Here is a 15,310-nt window from a genome sequence, read left to right as displayed (position 1 = left end):
AGAACTGCTGGGGATGATTCTATCTAAACACGGGTTGTACTGTATAGGAACGCTAATATCGTTCAGTTAGAACTCCGTGCTGGATCAAGAAATACATGCCTGTATCAAAAAGATCGAGGAATTGTGCTGCTCAATGGGAGTAAGTAATATCATTTAAGAATATGTTATATTGACTATGCAAAAACTCCTTGAGGCCAGTTGATCAATGTCGTATATATCTGCGCTTTTGAAGTGGCAAAATAAACACAAAAGTAAGTAAAGAGATAAATGAATGATATGTTGAAATGGTCTCCTGCAGAATGGTGATGTTGCAAAGTTATCCTCCTGCTGGAGGTGTTGAGAATGAACCAGTTTGGGACAAATAATATCTTAGCAGAATCACAATCTAGACCAGGGGAGAACTGTAGTTGTGATATCATTCATTGATATTATCAGAGAAATATCTGTAAATTGCAATATGATATATCTTGATGATGTTGGCTTTAAATAGTTAATTAAGCCCTACCGTAGCGTAGCCTCGGCCAATCCAGCCACCGCCCAGCCCGGATCGTACCAAGGTTCAGCCAGCATAAGGTTGGCATGGGGCCCGGGATCTGGCGAACTAGGCTAGATAGATTAGTTACCTCGGTTAATTGCTAACTTACCTAACCTAACTACAATATCTCCACCACAGCTTAACTTAGTGTGCGCACACTTCCCCAGAAAACCCAACATCACTGGCCGGCTGGCGTAATGGCTAACGCATCCGTTTCCGGTTCACCGGATTCACGTCCGACTTTCCAGTCTGCGGAAGATTGCAGGTTCGAGTCCTGCGTCGGTCGATTCTTTTTTATTTTATTTTTGTTTTATTTATTTTTTATTATTTTCCTGATTTCCTCCGTATCATCCTAAAAAAACCCCGTCGGATTTCCAACCAATTGTTGCGATTATAAAGGGGCTAGAATCGATACTATTATTATTTAAACCAGAAAAAACCAATATGATCGATCCCTCGTCGAATTCGAGCCAAGGATGACGGATCTAGACTTCTCGTCACTCTCGCCTCGTTATTATGTATATACCATACCGCAATATAGTATCTACACTTATGGAATTTTTTTGTCTTCAGGGGTTGCCTTTGTAACGATTGTGAAGGGCACCGGTGTTTCAGGCCGAAAGAAGGATATGTATGTACATGTACATGGTCTTGACTTGATTGGGCGGATTTCCTCCTGTTGGCAGCATGGATTCATCATTGATGGCTCGTTTCTGTCGTTGGAGTTATTTTTGGCTGTGATTACCTGGGAGGTGAGGCAGTATTCCCCAATGAATAAGGGGCTTCACATTTATGATTATATATCCCTTGTATTAATAGGGTTCAGCAACGTTTGGCCCAAAGGGGTCTGCACAATCCATAGGGTATGATTATTCGGGCAGATATAGGGCCGAATAATTCACTATGGTCATTTTGATTTCCGCCTCCTTCCAGTTCAATCACCTTGGTCAAGGGGCGGTAGACGCCCGACAGAAATACCTCTTGTGTTGAGGGAAAAGAATTCGCAGCTGGAATGAGAGGTGGAGGGAGGTGCCTCCGACGTATGGTGCCCTGAAGGAAGGGAATGTTTACTGTGCAGCGTCATTGGCCTGTCCCGTCCTAGGGTGCATTTGTAGAAGCTCATGCTTATGTAGAGCATGACCACCGTCGACGGTAACCCAGCACCTGACGAACCAGTGGAGCACTGGCAATGAATGAATGGCTGCTGAGGATTCCAGAGGAATTCGTCGGTGGCAAATATATTTTGAACCAGCTGACCATGATAGAAGATCACCCTGCCACGCCTCTTATTGCTGTCATTATCGGCTTGATAGTACTATTAATATCAAGAGTAGTTTTTAAAGCAAATTTTCAACGGAGCGGAATGTCAACGAAGTAATAATAATAGTAATAATAAAACATAAAGCTACAATTTGCAACATGTTATATATTACCATCAGAGGAATATGAAATATTATAACAGTCGCAATCGCAAAATATTTCTACTCCAGAATTTCCAAACTGCCATGGTCGTAAAAGAGTTGAACGAGCCCACCTTTGGTTAGAGTCCACGTTTCCACCAAGAGAAAGAACTTTGATACAAGCCTGGGGAACGTGGAGTGTCGAGACGTCATCATCCGATGGGCGAACCAATATTTTGGGAACGGCAGGAGGCAGCCATTGCGGTTTGCTGACTTGTTTGTGCATGTCAAGACGAGGCTTCTTTCCTGGTGCAGGCCAACCCTGCAGGCTTTTTGGGGGGCTTGGGAATAAAAGTGACAAATTCATTCGTGATGAGGTGGACAAATCACGCAGTTGGTTTCCGGATAGTGCTAGACGAGCATTGCGAGAACGGAGGGCGTCAAATCAAATGCGGCAAAATCAAAGTATCCATGATTCCACGAACCGAAAAAAACTTGACATCATCCCTCGAGCGGGGGTGGAAGCGGATGAGGTGGAGGATGATGTTGATGATCGCCCCAGCGAACACCATAGCTAGCCAAAAAGTGTTTGCAGACGTGAAAGCACGAACCATGAAGGTTAAAATGTGGAATCCCCGATACGTTGTCACCAGTCTCAACGATGCGGAAGCAAATTCCTTCTGACATCCGCTCCGCCACCGTGTCCACGTTGAGGATGCTCTCCATACAGCCTTGACAGAACAGAGCGAACTTTCACCAGTCCATTTTTCATATGACAGCAGTTCGCGCCATCCCACCAGCGTAAGGTCTAGCGCACTCGAAAACAACCTTGTTAGTTGTCAAAGTGCGTTGATGGTGCCACGCTTTTGGAACCTGACTCTCAATTCGTCAGGAAACAGGGAATATGAACCAGAACAGGGGGAACATGCATCCCGTCTGTTGGATTTCCGACATGTCCACCTCGGAGGATTGGGTGGAAAGGCTCGGAAGGGGAAAAAAGGAGCCTGTATCTTTAATCCAGCTCATCATCCAAAGCTCGACAATTTCAAGATATCGGCAACTTTTGTCCGCCCTCCCATTTTTTGTTTAAAAGTATGCATCATTACCATAGTGAGGCTGCACCAGTCTACTCATGCACATGTAAATGCTACTTGAGAGCTAGCAACATGCTTTTTCTTTTTCTTGAGCGGCGGCGGTGGACCAAGCCCTCGTAAAAAATAATAACAACAAATAATGAGGCATGAACTGGCTTTCCCGGGACAGAGATGATGTGAAAATTTGAACGGCATGTATGTAGGGTTTTGAATAATAATAGATGCCCAACGAAGCCATGCAGGATCGGTATAGTACATAACCGAACCTGATCCACAGTCCCACGCTATTCAATTACCGTGAGGCGGTTTCTTACGCAGAGACCGAGCGATGAAGAGAACCAAAAGGCGAGAGCGGTCAACCCTTAGACATACATATGCGTGATACCGCTGATCACGGTTGAGGCGGGAAAGGGTTTTGGAAGGCCAATTGCACCCTTAACTCGTGGGAAGGAATTTTGTTAAAATCAGCCAAATACTGTTTTGTGCGCTGCTGCACGTCCTGGCCTCTCTCCTTGGTATTCTTGGTGAGTTGGCCTTAGTTCTCATATGCTCCAAAGGCGGTGAACGGTTGGACGCCATTGGACCGCCAGGGCGAGAGTAGGGGGAGTCGAGAACCTTGAGAATCGAAGGGGCCTGTCACGGAGCTCTCTTTTCCATTCTTTGTTTGTGAACAAGGCTCATCCACACAATAAACGGGTCCTTTGGTGCCTGAAAGGAATTGATGTTCTCACCAGGCTCTTTTCTTCTGGAATCCTGGAAATTCGAGCAAAACCAAACGACGTCACTGTAAAAGAGGAATCTCTTCACGCCAACTAGGTATGGAGATTCCAGATAGATAACTGGCTCATAGCACACACTTGAAAATACCCATGTACTGATACATCCAGCCCCCCGGATGTTGTTCGTAGGAGGAGTGGTCGTTTGTCTGAACCCCTCACGATAGTTTTGGATGAGTGGTTGGGATTTGGTGCTCGGGCCGCAGCAACACACGGTCATGTGATTGAGATCGCTGATTAAGAAACCACACAGCAGGGTCGAATACTTGCTCTCAGCTTTAGGGGAATATACGTGGATATAAAGATATCAAAGCAAATACACGCTCTTTCGATGATACACCAGGTAAAAATATACACTCTCAATAGAATATAATAAATTATGCCGCGAAATATACCTTCTCCGACAAGGCATGAGATCTCAACAACCTGCTGAAATGCACAATGCCAACCAAAACGCCAGACATAAATGCAGCGTCAAGCTAGAGCGTAGAGAGTACTCCGCACACCCCGAGCGACATAGAATGCGACCCCCGAGTATCCGCTGAACTGAGGTAAGAAAAATAATAGGGTGAGCAAGCACATCCACCCATAACCATACCAACAACCACTTGATTACTAACTAGAGACCAACAATCACCGAAATAAAAGCGCGCTCAATGCTGCCTCGGTCTACCTCTCTTTGCACCAGCCGGTGCCTGCACAGGTGCTTCTACAGGTACAGAAGTGGGCTCGGCACTATCACTCTCACCCTCCTTGTTCTGGGGAACACACCCCTGGGTAAAGAAGAGCGCAGCGGGTTTGTCATAATCATTGGCAAAACTATAATTATTTCCTATAATCCCCACGTCAACAATGTCAGAAGTTAATATTGCGATTTACAATGGTAGCAAAATTGACTGGCAAGAATAGTAGAAGGTGGAGGAAACAGGAACGTGAAGAAAAATGTTGCGGATACTAACCTCGGGGAACTTGAAAAACGCACCCCTTTCCAGCGCTGAATTGAAGTCCTGACACATCAACCCGTATTCGGCCGTGGTAGACAAAAAAAACCATGTGCATTTTCTTAGAGTTCTTTTGTCTTTTAACAGCGCCAGGGGGCATATCAACAAATCCAGAACCTAGAAAAACGTTGTTGAGTATTTTCGCGAATCGGAATGTGGAATCCTTCACTTCATGCGTTTCTATTGCAGAAGGAGCAAAGGCAACATCTATACCCAAAATTTAGTAAAAGTAGCCCTTCCATTGAAGCTATTTCAAACGGAGGCAACACACCTATCATTTCCTCTTCCTGCGTGGCGCTCTGGGTTTTTGGATCCCACTTCTTTACTGGACCGTAAAACACCCCTTCTTCCGTTTCCCATGGCTCAGCGTTATCTATCTCATCCTCATCATCAGATGGGTCGTCCTTAGACCTTTTGGATTTGGACTTGGATTTAGATTTCTTCTTGGATGACTGTTTCCCTTTCCTGTCTACTCTCGTATCCAGCTCTTCTGTTCGAATGATTTCTTTAATCGTCGATAATGGGAAGCGTTGTCCAACTTCCGCAGACCCATCTCCATACACACACCGTTCGTTGCGCCAATACGCAAGTGGGCGTACTGATACCCGACCAGAGCGGGTATGCCTTGCGGATTGATCTGAGGGCGTTTCTCTTTTAAGTATATATAAACTTCGGTTTTTCAGTGGTCCATTTCGGTTTGTGATGTTCTCCACAACTGAATTTAGCTCCTGTTCTTGTTCGACGGACATATGAAGGTTGGATCGTCCCTTTGAACCACTTGTTTTCGCTCTCTTGGGTGCTCTGAAGCCATCTGCGTCCTCCTCGACATCATGATCTACTTCTGTAGTTGCGGCTTTGGGTTTTCTTCCTCGTCGTTTTGGTGCGGGCTTAGCTGATGCATTAGGGGCTGGCTCCGAATCCGCTTCACGTTCTTGTTGTGTCCTGGTTGAAGATTTGGGTTTTGATTGAGCATTCTTGCGCTTCCTCCCCACCGTTTTCGCAATTATTGAAGGTGAAGGTTCGCTTCCGGTATCCTCTGGGTCCTCTGGGTCCTCAACTGGTGCGTCATTCTCATCGTCGTCATCATCTTGATTCTGAGGGTTTGGTGAGTCTCCATCTACATTATCGTAGCCTTCGTGATAATCTCCGTGCGACTCTGCAAAGTGGGTATCCTCCGCTTCATCATCCATTAAATGATTGCCGTCATCCGAGAAGTCCGCAGGTTCGTCAGCTTCTAAAGGCATATCGGGAGGCGACCTGGCCAAGCGTGGCGCATGAGAAAAGTCAAGAGCACGCTTGGCTGATGGCCGTGCAGAAATAGGGCTGGAGGATGGGCCATAATGGGCAACAGAGGACGACCGGATCCCTGGAGTTCTTCTCGGGGAACCGGACATGTTTGATTTCATCGGGGAGCGCGATCGAGGAGGCAAAAGCAAGGGATTTCGTTGCACACGTCGGCCTGAAAGTACGTCAGCCGGTTCCGGGATGCTACCTAGAGTGAAATGAGTATATAGGATCCATCTTTGCACAGCAAACGTTATTAAACCCTAGTGAACCCTCTGCGTTTGTTGAGGAGGGGGATGGGGAGGGGAACGTACTATCTCCGGTTTCCATATCCTCTGAGTTTAGGGTATCGTTTCCGTAGCCATGGCCATTAGTCCTAACTGGGGATTTCTCCGGCGATGAGAACATCCCCTCAATCTCTTCCATGCCATGTTCATCGAGTTTCCCTTCCTTTAAGGTAATGCCCGTGCGCCTAATAGGAAGATACCAAAACCTTAGTAAATATTGTCGCAGTTTGCGCGCATTCCCGCAATGGCAATCCAGCTTCGAATCTCGAGAATTCAAGTACTTACCTTCCAGCCTTACCCACATTGGAGTAGTCGAAGTCGCGAGCTTTTGCAAGTCCTCGAGGTGGCATATTGCAGAATTGTAATGGTTTGTTGAAGATTTAAAGTCGGGAAAGCATAATATGTCCGCGATCAGCGGCGATGGCCCAAGAAGCAGGAGATATTCGGCAGCGACAATGAAAGTGAAAGGGCTCCGCTCAATACAGATATATATTCCCCTGCGTCGTTGTTGTTGTTGTATATGGTGCTGCTGGGCCTTGTTGGTGCGCCGTGGGAGGGGAGCATAATGCCGTAATAGAGCCAACGCGAATAAACGGCACTAATCCCGGTCTGGGGGACGCGTGTTATTTAGCTAAGCAACGTCACGTCTCCTTTTACTCTGTACTCTGTACAATGAACGGAGTATACGGATCACTGACCTATGATAAAGACACACATTGGCGAAGTAAAAAGAGCCCTGAATACCAGCCATACAACAGGAATAAACACCATCGCCTCATTCCTCACCTTCCTCAATGGATAGTCAGGATTCGCCCAGCAGCGTACCCTTTATACCGCCATCAATACACGCTTCTACCCTCCTAGCTGGAGATTCATACACACATTACTCACCGTGTCCGCCAGTCATAACCCCGTCAACAACACCCTTAACATCCTCAAAAGACTCAATTGAACCAACCCCATGCGTTCTCGGTGTTGACGAAGCTGGCAGGGGCCCCGTTCTGGGCCCCATGGTTTACAGCGCATTCTACCTCCCACTATCACTCCACCACTCCCTATTAGCAGAAGAGCATCACTTCGATGATAGCAAAGTGCTCACTCCCGCCGTCCGATCAAACCTCATGCACCTCCTCTGTAGCCCCGACAACTCTTTGAGCACATCCTGCGGCTGGGGGGTCAAGGTGATGTCAGCACGAGACATATCTGCAGGCATGCTTCGACCTCGCACAAGAAACTATAATCTCAACGCACAGGCCATGGATGCAACAACAGAGCTTATTCGCTGTATTGTCGAGGAGAAGGGAGTTAACGTGAGAGAGGTATATATCGACACTATTGGGAATCCAGAAACATACCAAAGGAAGTTGGAGCGGGTATTCCCCTCGCTAAAGATTACGGTGGCCAAGAAGGCGGATTCGCTGTATCCCTCTGTCAGTGCAGCGAGTATCTGCGCAAAAGTTACGAGGGACGTGGCGTTGGAGATATGTTATGAGGCTCTGTTGAAACAGCGGGATACCGTGAAGCAAGACAGCGCGACTGAGGGCTGGGGTAGCGGCTATCCTTCTGATTCCAAATGTGTTTCATGGCTCAAGAATGATATGGATACATTATTTGGATGGGGGTATGAATGTCGATTTAGTTGGGGGACTGCGAGGGAACTACTCGAATCAAAAACAGGGGTCAGAGTGGACTGGCCTGTTGAGGAAGACGAGGAGGCGCAACGGTTAACTAATTTCTTTTCAATTTCGGCAACTAGGGCTGGGAATAATGAGGAAAATGACGAGTTACGAGATTGGTACGGCCAAAGGCCTCAGGAGATATTTTGAAAACGCTCAAAAAATTTGATATCCCATTAATACTCTATTATCGCTTTAAAATGGCGATATAATGACAAATTATAACGGAGGAACCCTTTTAGGTTTGCCTCTCCATTAAAACGAAAAAGAAATGATGCATCCCGCACATTGTAATGCTCCCCTATAATACACACGTAGCCCGTTCTCTATAATAAACCAAAACAAAAGGGGAATTGCCATAAACTAGGAAGTTGAAACCTCAGACTCTTGAATAACAAAGGGAAAGATTCTCGGATCAGAGAGTGGCTGTTGGGAAGTAATAAGTATCCCAGAGATATTGGTAGTCTTCCACAATACCTCCGATCAATCCAATTAATGGCTTGCCTTCTAGTCTCTTAGCGAAACTTTGCAGCCAAACCCTACGCACACAATATGGTTAGCATCCGTAAACAATTTCACACTCAGTGGCGCATAAGGAATTGAACAAGACCAGAACGTACTTCGTAATATTTTCATAAAACGCTCCCCTCATCACCCACCAGCCCATTGCCCAACCCCGTTTCCGAAGCTCCTCCTTCTCTAGAGCCGTCAAGGCCCGTAAACCGCCTGCAACTCTTTCTCGGAAATCCTTCTTCGCAAGTTGTCTGCATCCATACTCCATGCCAAAGCCAATAAGCCATGGAGTCCAGCTCTTCTTATTGTTGCGCCATTTCTGGAGGGCCAGCGCGTAGATCAGTGGGCGAATGATATACAGCACCTCAGCGAGTTGGCCCTGCCCGGTAACTCGATGAAGAAGACTTTTCGGAGGCTTTATATCATCGGCTGTAAGGACTCTAGATATCAGATAATTTGAAATGTCGCCAACATCCGGCAAAGTCGGTAGCGATAGGCCTGTCCTTGGCATCGTCCAACTTAAGTCTGAAGCTGATCCGCTTTCGCTATGAAGGGACGACTTATCATCCCACAGGTTATTACTCTCTTCTTCTTCCTCAGGGCTCCTTGGATCTACCTCCCTCTCCGGTAAAGGTGGAGAAACCAATGGTCTAGAGTTCGTGAGACGGAGTAATATCAATCGACATAATGCCTTCACGCCCTCGATAAAAACGATCACGCGCCAGCGGATTTTTTCTCCACGACGGCGGGCTATCATTTCCCAGAGTAATTCTGTATATTGAATCATCTGTAAGGTCAAGGCTACCCGTTGGTAAAGTGAGGAGCGCGAAGACCAATATTTAGTATATCGCGCATGTGGAGTAGGGTTAGGACGGGTGATGGTCGCAGGAAGCCGGGAAATAACTCTTGAAACGAGGGAATCATGGTATAACGATAGAAGCTGAACCCCAGAATGAACTATATGACGTTAGTTTGCCAAATGCGCTCATAGTTCGTGAGCCTGGTGCATAAAGGGGGGGGGTGGCGTACGGGACTCAGAAGCAAGCTCAGATTCTCGAAAACGTCCTAGTAGAGAAAATTACAGGTTAGCCAACGTTCGAGAACACAGACCCATCCGCGCATCCGCGCAACAACAGAAAGGATACTGGGCCCATACCTGGAATGATGTATGACAAGGATCGGAGGGTGGATTCGATTTGGCTGATGGAGCTGGAATTTTTGGTTACAAATTCTTCATACAGTCCTTTCAGTTTCCTCGGATGAGATAGAGCCGCTGGGAATCGACTGCGGTCCTTGTTTAAGGGCTCCATCGCGATATGACAGTGAAGCGTCAAGGCAGACACTGTCGGATCTGCCAAAAGGGTGGTTGTCGAGTAGTGTTGGTTGCGGGTGGTTGATCGGCAGCGGAGAGGGATTCCACGTGACGCGCTATCAACAGGTTGGGTGCCGAGGCATTCGGAGAGCTTTCCAGCGCAGACAAGGTATCAGAAACCTTAGATTCTCCAAACAGGTTCGGTTTTCACCTCAAAACTGAATGAAGACCACCGTAGGTAGTAGTTAAAATTTAGATGTACTTTATAATTAACGGTGTTTTCCTTATTATAATAAATGCCCCAGTAACAATATGGATAGCAAACAGCCGGATGTAGCCATTACATATGTATATAGATGCACTTCACAACTCACTTATTCATCAGCAAACTTCCACAAACCCCCTGGCCGCATCGCCTCCTTGTATCTTTCCGCCAGCTTCTCCTGCTCAGCCATCCTCGCCTCTTCCCGATCACGCTCCAGCTCTTGCGTACTAGGCATATCCGTACGCCAGAACCCAGGCGGCGAACGCCCTCGTTCATGAACGTGTCGGTGTTTTCCAAACTGATTGGCAAGATGTCTCGTTCGCGCATCAAGAAGCAACTCCCGCAGCTCTTTTTCCGTCATTGTCTCTAAGACGTTTCTATTGTCGCCCAGGTATTCATCCAGAACTTGTCGGTCCTCCTGGTCTAAATCCTCCAGAGATACATCGTTATTACCGGCTGTCCCGAATCCCTTGAGCTCTGCCATGGCGCGGAAACCTTTCCCACAGCATTGTGGGCGGATGCAGCCCGGGAGGCATTTCCTCAGGTCCTTCCTGCGAACTACCTCATCGAATGCATAATCAAGTCCCTGGTTTCTTTCTGGGTTGAGTTTGAAATGTTCGAATCCGAGGCGATGAAGAGGTCTAGCTCGAAATGGTTCATCTTCTGGTGCCACCTCGTCGTCGGCTCGAGGCTGATGGGGTCCGGCAGAACTGCGTAAACTCCGCGAAGTTGGAGGAGGGGGCTGTCGCCCGGATCGGGCCCTCTTCTCGATACCCTGCGGCCGAGCAGTCCGGGGAGTGATGGACCTTGCCGAAATCTTACTTGGGGTTCCAAGGGGTGAGTTATCCGAAACCTCAGGGTTTCGAAAGGGGGAGGCCAGTATTGGTCGTGGCCGTGGCGCACCTTCTAGAAGATCTTCGAGGCGACCAGCAGCAGGGGATTTCGATATCTCAATTTTAGAGATCGTGTGCAGTTTTCCAGTATGAAGACCCGTATTCGCTCTCTGACAACTCGCTTCTTCTCCATCTTCTGCCACTAAATGCACTGGCTCAGCACCTCTAGGTTCATACCGTCTTCGTTTGGCCCCTTGATTCGGGGTATGCCCGTCTCCTTGTTGAATAGAAGGAACATTGGCATTCACCGGCTGAAGGGCTAAGCGGCGCTTGGTTCCCGCTAATGGCCGCTGATCCAAATTTGGTGGCTTTATTCTGACATTTTCTCGCTCATCAAAGGCAGGAAAACGATTGTCTGATTGTTGAGCAGGTGGACTATCAGCATGGTCCCTTGGTATAAAATCAAATTTGCCTTTTTCGCGGGTACTCAGATCTAAACAGTCATCGTCGCTATCCCCCTCGATATCGTTATTATTGTTTGTCCTATGGGTCCTCTCAAGAGGGCTACTTGACGTAGGCTCGCTTTTCACAGTAACAGGTGTGGTAAAACTGCCAGTCTCGTGGAGGCCTGCGGCATTATTCAACACTGGATGTTGATTTCCCCTCCCCCTCCCCTTAACTGGCCTTGACGAAACGAAAATCGGGGTCTCGACGGGGGGAGAACTTGGAAATATATGCGGCTCGACAGCGTATCGGGGATCTTGTGTTTGGGTTGACATTATATCCGAGGAGCTCAGCTCTGAGGAATGCTGCTGAAGTGACTCTCCAGTAACGCTTCCCGCTCGGGTGTTTGGACTGGGTAGGGTGGGTAATTGGGGTTCTCGCGCCTTTTCCAATGTTCCAATGGCCGTATTCTCCTCGACCAGACCGTTTTCATGCATGTGGGGTTGGCGTATTTGACCCGGAGATCCAAGTGTAGATATACCGGATGTAGATACGGCTTCATTCTGTCCAGGACGATGGTGTCTCACTGGGCGATGAGCCGCAACTGTATTGTCCCTCCGAAAAACAGTCTTTTTCCCATGAACGTAAACATCAAATGTATCGCGTTCGAAGCATTTGTTCCACAAATTGACCTTGCTTTTGCAACTCCTCAGCTTCTTCTTCACTGTGAAGAAGGATTCAATTAGGCTAGCATTTTCTTGAAAAAGTTGCTCATAGCGCTTCGCTAGACTCGCATAATGTTCGTAAGAAATCGTTTCAGGTTTCTCTGCTGTACCCCCGAGATCATGAATAACCGAATGTGGAGCATATTGCTGTCTGTTTTCGAGTAGCCTTTTCTCTACTTCATCAACAGAGTCAGTGTCAGTCGTTTCAATAGCTTCGAGCTGTCGTTGCAAGTCTGAATTCTCCGTTTCCAAAACTTTAATCTGCTTCGCATGCTCTTCGAGCTTTGTTGCCAGCTCCACATTCTCTTGCTTCCATTGTCGACATTGGTTGATGAGGCCGCCAACCTGCTCTGCAAGATTGCTGAAATCACCTCCCTCCATTGGGGCTTTCTCAGAGACAATAGCGAATAATGGAGGTGATCATAACTCCCAGCTGTTAGGGCGCCTGGGGAATAGTTGGTCCCCAGAAAACGTATTAAGAATATTGCAACGCACTGGGACTTAAAGCAATTAGACCAACCCCCGTTCCACGGTGGTGGTGCACTGTTTTCGGAGGGAGCCCGAAAGACGCGCTTGGAGCGCGTGCAACCAGAACGATATCACGTGGCGATAAGTCTGCGCCGATAAGAGGCGCTCGCCAAAACCAACTTCCAGCACCATCGCACCCAGTCAGACAGTGAATCGATATATGTATTGGTAGCCTGTCTTTTTTATGGATTAACGATTATTTGAATTCCTTTTCGTCCCCGTAAAATGTCGAAACGTCGCCTTGACGACGTCCAAACAGCAAATGCGCCGCCGGAGAAGCGAGTGCGTGCTGACGATTCTCGAAAGAAGGATCTTCTATCAGGACTGAGCGATGAGCTCATACTTCATATCCTGAGTTTCCTGCCTACTCAGTCGCTGAGTATATGCCAGAGGTACGCTCTACCTATTTATACCATGTTCTGTCCATCTTGGTAATGATCATCCTAACACTTGCGTTTTGAAAACCCGCACCAGATTATCACATCGATTCCATGGACTCGCCGGCGATTCGGAATTATGGAAGCAGAAATACTACTCGCGCTGGGTATGGCCTCGAGCCCGCCGTATTCGTCATCTTAAGGACTCGGGCCTCGCCTCCAGCACCACGCCCAGGCCTATTGGATATACCCCAAGGCCGTCGAGGTGGATTGGCCATGAACATTTAGCTACGAATCTAGAAAATACGGATTGGAAGAAACAGTATCGTTTGCGGCATAACTGGTCCAAAGGGTCTTGCCGGGTCACTGAAGTCGAGGTCGCACAACCGTCGGTCCCGCCGGTGTTAGTGAAACTATGCAAAGGGGTAGTGTTCACAGCCGATGCGGGTAATGGGCTTCGCGCGTGGACTACTGGAGACACGAAACTGTGTCTGGCTAAGCTGTCGTTTTCTGATATGAGGGAAGGGAAGGGCTCCTGCAGCGCACCCACGGCGATTTCCGTGACGGCAGAGGATGGCCCCCATGGCGATTTCGAAGTCATTGTTGGATTCGAGGATGGGAGTTACAGCGTATATTCTTTAAGCTGCGACAGTGCGCGTTTCCATTTCCGCTACTCACATCCCGCATCATCGAATGGCGCCATTACTGCTCTTGCATCATCATCCTCGTATCTCTTTGCACTATCCCAGAACCAAACAGTGTCTCTCTACCGATTTTGTGCTTTTGCAAAGGGGAAGGGGGAAGTCCAAGAACAAACGATGAAATCGCCAACGCTAATCGCCTCCCTTAAAGCCCACAATATATACGCACCACTTTCGCTCTCCATCCGGTCATTAGCTACCGAAATCATTGCATCCATAGTATATAGCTTCCCCCGAATAGGTTGCGGATGGTCAGTTGGGCTGCAGGAACTCCGACTAAACCATGATGGTGAAAACCTAGGAAGCCGGCTCGCAACCACGGTCGATCTCCAATTCTGCGCCAGCCCCTTTAATTCCCCGACAATAAAAATACTAAATAACAGAGGCAACGGCAAAACGCGCCATAATATCCATAGAAACAGCGGTAAAAATGACTCCATCGTCATCAGTACTTCCTCCGCGCCCCTTAGCCCATGTCTCTCATACACACAACCGCCCACCTCGATCTCATACAGCCATCCATACCTCCTCACCTCCCACGCGGACAACACGTTGACGATGTACCTCGTCGTCTCCACCGCTGACGCGCTCATGATCAAAACGGGGCGTCGGCTCTGGGGGCACACGTCCTCGGTATCTGGCGTGCAGGTGAGTGAGCGTGGGAGGGCAGTCTCCGTCAGCTCGCGCGGTGGCGAGATTCGTATTTGGGAACTGGAGGATATGATATCGTCGTCGTTTCCCTCGGCGCGGATGGTGCGCAGAGATAGTAGTGTTCAGATCAGCGCTGAGAATGAAAATCGTAATGGAAATGGAAACGACGAAACCAGTGCGGATGCGGATGCGGATGCGGATACGGGGCGGTGGAAAAGACGGCGGTTACAGCAACCTTTGGAGCTAGTTTCTGAAGCCATTGAGCGGCGCGGGGATGGACTAGGGCTTGCGCTGCAGGATGTGTCGAGGGAGCTGGCGTTGGCGGCACGAATGAGGGGGTGGGTGGGATTTGATGATGAGCGGGTTGTGGTGCTTCGTGAGCGGGAATTGGGGACGCAGTTGCTGGGTTGTTATGACTTTACGTAGAAGGATTGTCGCTTTTTAAGTTCATATTTAGCTGAATCAGATGGTAAATTGAGTCTGATAGTTATCTATCTACTGCGTAGATTCATAAATAGCTCCTAGACTTCAACATACGTAGTAAGCACGTGTACCTGCACATGTACATGTGCATGGGCCCTTCAGGAAAAATATCTTGCTTTTTTAATAGACGGTTTATACAGCTCTCGTCCTCTTCTCGTGGCCGGTGGGTGTCCTTTGCTCACGATTGTACAGGACAGACACACCACGTACAGTCTTAGGACTCCAAATGTTCAAAACTCAGACGAACTTCCACGGAGCTTTCTGTATATCTATCATCTAGGTGTACAATATGAGGGGAAATGTGTCCTGGGCCATTCCTGCCTCTCTGCTGTCTGATGAGGGGGATGTTTGCAGTCCTAGAAGTAGAAGTAGTCCTAGAAGTAGAAGCTAAAAAATAGAATAAAAAGTTAAAAAGTAGGTATCCA

General features: G+C 47.9%; 5 protein-coding genes and 1 non-coding gene across 8 annotated transcripts; 3 read left to right on the top strand and 3 right to left on the bottom strand.

Annotated features, from left to right (window-relative positions):
• Positions 1-718: 718 nt before the first annotated feature.
• BDBG_17448 lies at positions 719-821 on the top strand. Its single transcript has one exon. It is a non-coding gene; the product is annotated as a tRNA-Arg (tRNA).
• Positions 803-6,982, bottom strand: BDBG_06037 (cupin domain-containing protein). Of its 3 annotated transcripts, XM_031722424.1 has the most exons (6): positions 6,663-6,982; positions 6,405-6,562; positions 5,078-6,298; positions 4,765-5,013; positions 4,426-4,637; positions 803-4,351 (listed from the first exon to the last, which is right to left on the bottom strand). In XM_031722424.1, exons 1-5 carry the CDS (start codon positions 6,725-6,727, stop codon positions 4,459-4,461), a joined length of 1,872 nt encoding a protein of 623 aa, XP_031579650.1. In that variant the 5' UTR covers positions 6,728-6,982; the 3' UTR covers positions 803-4,351; positions 4,426-4,458. The 3 variants fall into 3 exon arrangements, with proteins under 3 accessions (XP_031579650.1, XP_002622857.1, XP_031579651.1); XM_002622811.2 differs by having other exon boundaries at positions 803-4,637; XM_031722425.1 differs by having other exon boundaries at positions 803-4,637; positions 5,078-6,265.
• On the top strand, positions 6,883-8,624 carry BDBG_06036 (ribonuclease H2 subunit A). The gene has a single exon (XM_002622810.2). It carries the CDS (start codon positions 7,172-7,174, stop codon positions 8,201-8,203), a length of 1,032 nt encoding a protein of 343 aa, XP_002622856.1. The 5' UTR covers positions 6,883-7,171; the 3' UTR covers positions 8,204-8,624.
• BDBG_06035 (peroxisomal membrane protein pex16) lies at positions 8,093-10,106 on the bottom strand. Its single transcript, XM_002622809.2, has 4 exons — positions 9,723-10,106; positions 9,596-9,631; positions 8,674-9,523; positions 8,093-8,592 (listed from the first exon to the last, which is right to left on the bottom strand). The coding sequence occupies exons 1-4, from the start codon at positions 9,874-9,876 to the stop codon at positions 8,469-8,471; spliced, it is 1,164 nt and encodes a 387-aa protein (XP_002622855.1). The 5' UTR covers positions 9,877-10,106; the 3' UTR covers positions 8,093-8,468.
• BDBG_06033 (F-box domain-containing protein) lies at positions 9,717-15,303 on the top strand. Its single transcript, XM_002622807.2, has 3 exons — positions 9,717-11,123; positions 11,206-13,065; positions 13,148-15,303. The coding sequence occupies exons 2-3, from the start codon at positions 12,899-12,901 to the stop codon at positions 14,826-14,828; spliced, it is 1,848 nt and encodes a 615-aa protein (XP_002622853.1). The 5' UTR covers positions 9,717-11,123; positions 11,206-12,898; the 3' UTR covers positions 14,829-15,303.
• BDBG_06034 (uncharacterized protein) lies at positions 10,112-12,746 on the bottom strand. Its single transcript, XM_002622808.2, has one exon. The coding sequence runs from the start codon at positions 12,524-12,526 to the stop codon at positions 10,253-10,255; it is 2,274 nt and encodes a 757-aa protein (XP_002622854.1). The 5' UTR covers positions 12,527-12,746; the 3' UTR covers positions 10,112-10,252.
• Positions 15,304-15,310: the final 7 nt, after the last annotated feature.

The sequence above is a fragment of the Blastomyces gilchristii genome, assembly GCF_000003855.2.
Source record: "Blastomyces gilchristii SLH14081 genomic scaffold supercont1.15, whole genome shotgun sequence".
NCBI lineage: Eukaryota > Fungi > Ascomycota > Eurotiomycetes > Onygenales > Ajellomycetaceae > Blastomyces > Blastomyces gilchristii.
This window is presented reverse-complemented; position numbering and strand designations above follow the sequence as displayed.

Coding starts and splice junctions, on each gene's coding strand:
- BDBG_06033 (XM_002622807.2), top strand. CDS start 12,899: ATGTCGAAACGTCGCCTTGACGACGTCCAAACAGCAAATGCGCCGCCG. Junction 13,066..13,147: donor TCGCTGAGTATATGCCAGAG/GTACGCTCTACC, acceptor AACCCGCACCAG/ATTATCACATCGATTCCATG.
- BDBG_06036 (XM_002622810.2), top strand. CDS start 7,172: ATGGATAGTCAGGATTCGCCCAGCAGCGTACCCTTTATACCGCCATCA.
- BDBG_06034 (XM_002622808.2), bottom strand. CDS start 12,526: ATGGAGGGAGGTGATTTCAGCAATCTTGCAGAGCAGGTTGGCGGCCTC.
- BDBG_06037 (XM_002622811.2), bottom strand. CDS start 6,727: ATGCCACCTCGAGGACTTGCAAAAGCTCGCGACTTCGACTACTCCAAT. Junction 6,299..6,404: donor GGATATGGAAACCGGAGATA/GTACGTTCCCCT, acceptor ATTTCACTCTAG/GTAGCATCCCGGAACCGGCT. Junction 5,014..5,077: donor GCAGGAAGAGGAAATGATAG/GTGTGTTGCCTC, acceptor TTTTGGGTATAG/ATGTTGCCTTTGCTCCTTCT.
- BDBG_06035 (XM_002622809.2), bottom strand. CDS start 9,876: ATGGAGCCCTTAAACAAGGACCGCAGTCGATTCCCAGCGGCTCTATCT. Junction 9,632..9,722: donor CTTGTCATACATCATTCCAG/GTATGGGCCCAG, acceptor TTTCTCTACTAG/GACGTTTTCGAGAATCTGAG. Junction 9,524..9,595: donor TGAGCTTGCTTCTGAGTCCC/GTACGCCACCCC, acceptor AACGTCATATAG/TTCATTCTGGGGTTCAGCTT.